The sequence below is a fragment of the Morone saxatilis genome, unplaced genomic scaffold (assembly GCF_004916995.1).
Source record: "Morone saxatilis isolate NCDOM2014 unplaced genomic scaffold, NCSU_SB_2.0 Contig24, whole genome shotgun sequence".
Taxonomy (NCBI): Eukaryota; Metazoa; Chordata; class Actinopteri; family Moronidae; genus Morone; species Morone saxatilis.
The window spans coordinates 343,153-345,062 of NW_023339807.1; the positions used below are offsets into that span (position 1 = coordinate 343,153).

At 43.7% G+C, this 1,910-nt stretch overlaps 1 protein-coding gene across 1 annotated transcript in view; it reads right to left on the bottom strand.

Moving 5' to 3' along the window:
* Positions 1-1,206, bottom strand: part of lyplal1 (lysophospholipase like 1) — a gene marked incomplete at its 5' end in the record, with an annotated part of 2,681 nt that extends 1,475 nt beyond the window's left edge. Inside the window, 1 exon segment of the mRNA XM_035673262.1 lies at positions 1,037-1,206. Within this exon segment, the coding sequence (XP_035529155.1) occupies positions 1,037-1,206 (170 nt within the window).
* Between the last annotated feature and the right edge of the window lie 704 nt (positions 1,207-1,910).

Below are 1,910 nucleotides of genomic sequence, written 5' to 3' on the forward strand. Positions count from 1 at the left end.
AAGGGTGAATGTGGCATGTAGTGTAAAAGCGCTTTGAGTGGTTGGAAGACTAGAAAGGCGCTATACAAGTACAGGTCCATTTACCATTTACCAATAATGAAACACAAAAGTACAGTACTTTTGTGATATTGACCTGAGCAGTGTGTATAAGAGCCCCCCAACACCCCCACCCCTCCTCCACACACAAACACAGCAGCCTGTGGCCGGCCTCCTCAAAACCCTTTTCCATGGAAACTTCTGGCGCTTGTCAGTGTGTGAAGGGGGGAGGGAAGTGGTCTCTGGTCTCTGGGTCCACGGCACTGCGTTTCTCCAGCGCAGTCCACTAAGTATTTATAGTTAATGACAAAATGTTATGATTTAGAAAGATAATATTTCAGCTGTTTCCCAGGAGCATGTGTTTTTTCACTCACGCTCTCTGGAGTCAAGTCTTTCACACAACCCCCCCCCCACGTATATATAGTTATACATTACAGGTTAACCCTTTTCCCTCTGCTCTCAGTTGTTTCCCCTTTCATGTGCCGCTGTCCCTCGCTGACATTAAAACACTCAATGTCCAATCATATGTTTCCTGTGGGAACTCTTACCCTGCCTCAGCCATAATGTTGATAGTACTCGATCCGAGTGGTTTCATTTCATGGTTATTTATATGTGAACTTGATAAGCAGAATATTTGAAGGGGAAAAAGCTTTTCAGGACCCGAGAATCCCCTGTGAAAAGTCTTTTTTATTCTCTGCTGGCAGCATATGAAAGGAGGCGGTAACCTGATGAGATGCATTCTTCACTTTATATCGCGACAGAGGGAGTGAGGAACAGCCGGGATAAAATGGACTGAGGTGTGTGACTGTGTGTGTGTGTGGAGGGGAGGAGAAGGATGGAGGGGGGGTTTACAGGTAGTACTGGACTAATGCAGAACTAATGCAGATCAGAGAGCGCAGGTTTTGATTTGGACCTTTATATAAACACAATGGTACAAAGTCTATAGTAAACATTCAGATTTTAACACATAGCAAATATGAAGTCAAAACAAGATCCATACCGATGACTATCCTGTGTTTGGGGATCCCAGCGTTGACCTCGTCCTGAATGACAGACCCTAAGGTGGTACACATGGTGTCTATGGACTCCAGGTGCTCCTGGCAGTCTCGTGAGATCTTGTAACGGTCAAACCAGACGGTAGATAGAGACCCTCGCATGGGTGTGTATGGCCTGATGGCATCAAGATGAGGTTAGTGGTCAGGTACATGGCTGCAGCTTCAAATACTTTTTAGTTAATCCATTAAGAACAGAAGCTATGTGGAATGTTTCCCTCTATGCAGATTGGACATACTGTTACAATCAACACTTAAACAAGTGTTCAATGGTACGTGCCCACAGGGGCGGTTTTGGACACATGGGGTCACTCCTCCTTAACGCTTGAAGTTATGGTATGGCTCTTCTTGCCTTTGGTACATCTACTTTCTTTCTTTTCTTTCTACTGATTGTAGCTTGACTATTTCAGAATGTGGGGTTAGTGTAGGGATGGGAATGTATAAGATCGTACTGATATCAATACAATAAATCATTTGTTTGTGTGGAAAATGCGGGCCTACACAGGTTTTCATTGTCAATGCAACTGTTTTATTATCTGAGTCTGAACACAGTGTAGAAACACAGTTTGAGTTTCTTTGTGAAATGAAGACTGTTTCTTTATCTCGCCGTGACTCCTTCTTGGTGCGAGTTTTAGACACAAGTTTGACATTGTTTTGCAAAGCACAACTGTCAGAAAAACAGCATAGATGAAAGCAATTCATAAGCTTAGAGGCATACAATTCTGATGGATCGGATAATTTGGAATCAGTTCTCAATTCCCAGACCTAGTTTTGTGCATGATGTCCCATGCGGCAAGACCACTCAGTGGTCCGCAGTGTTTT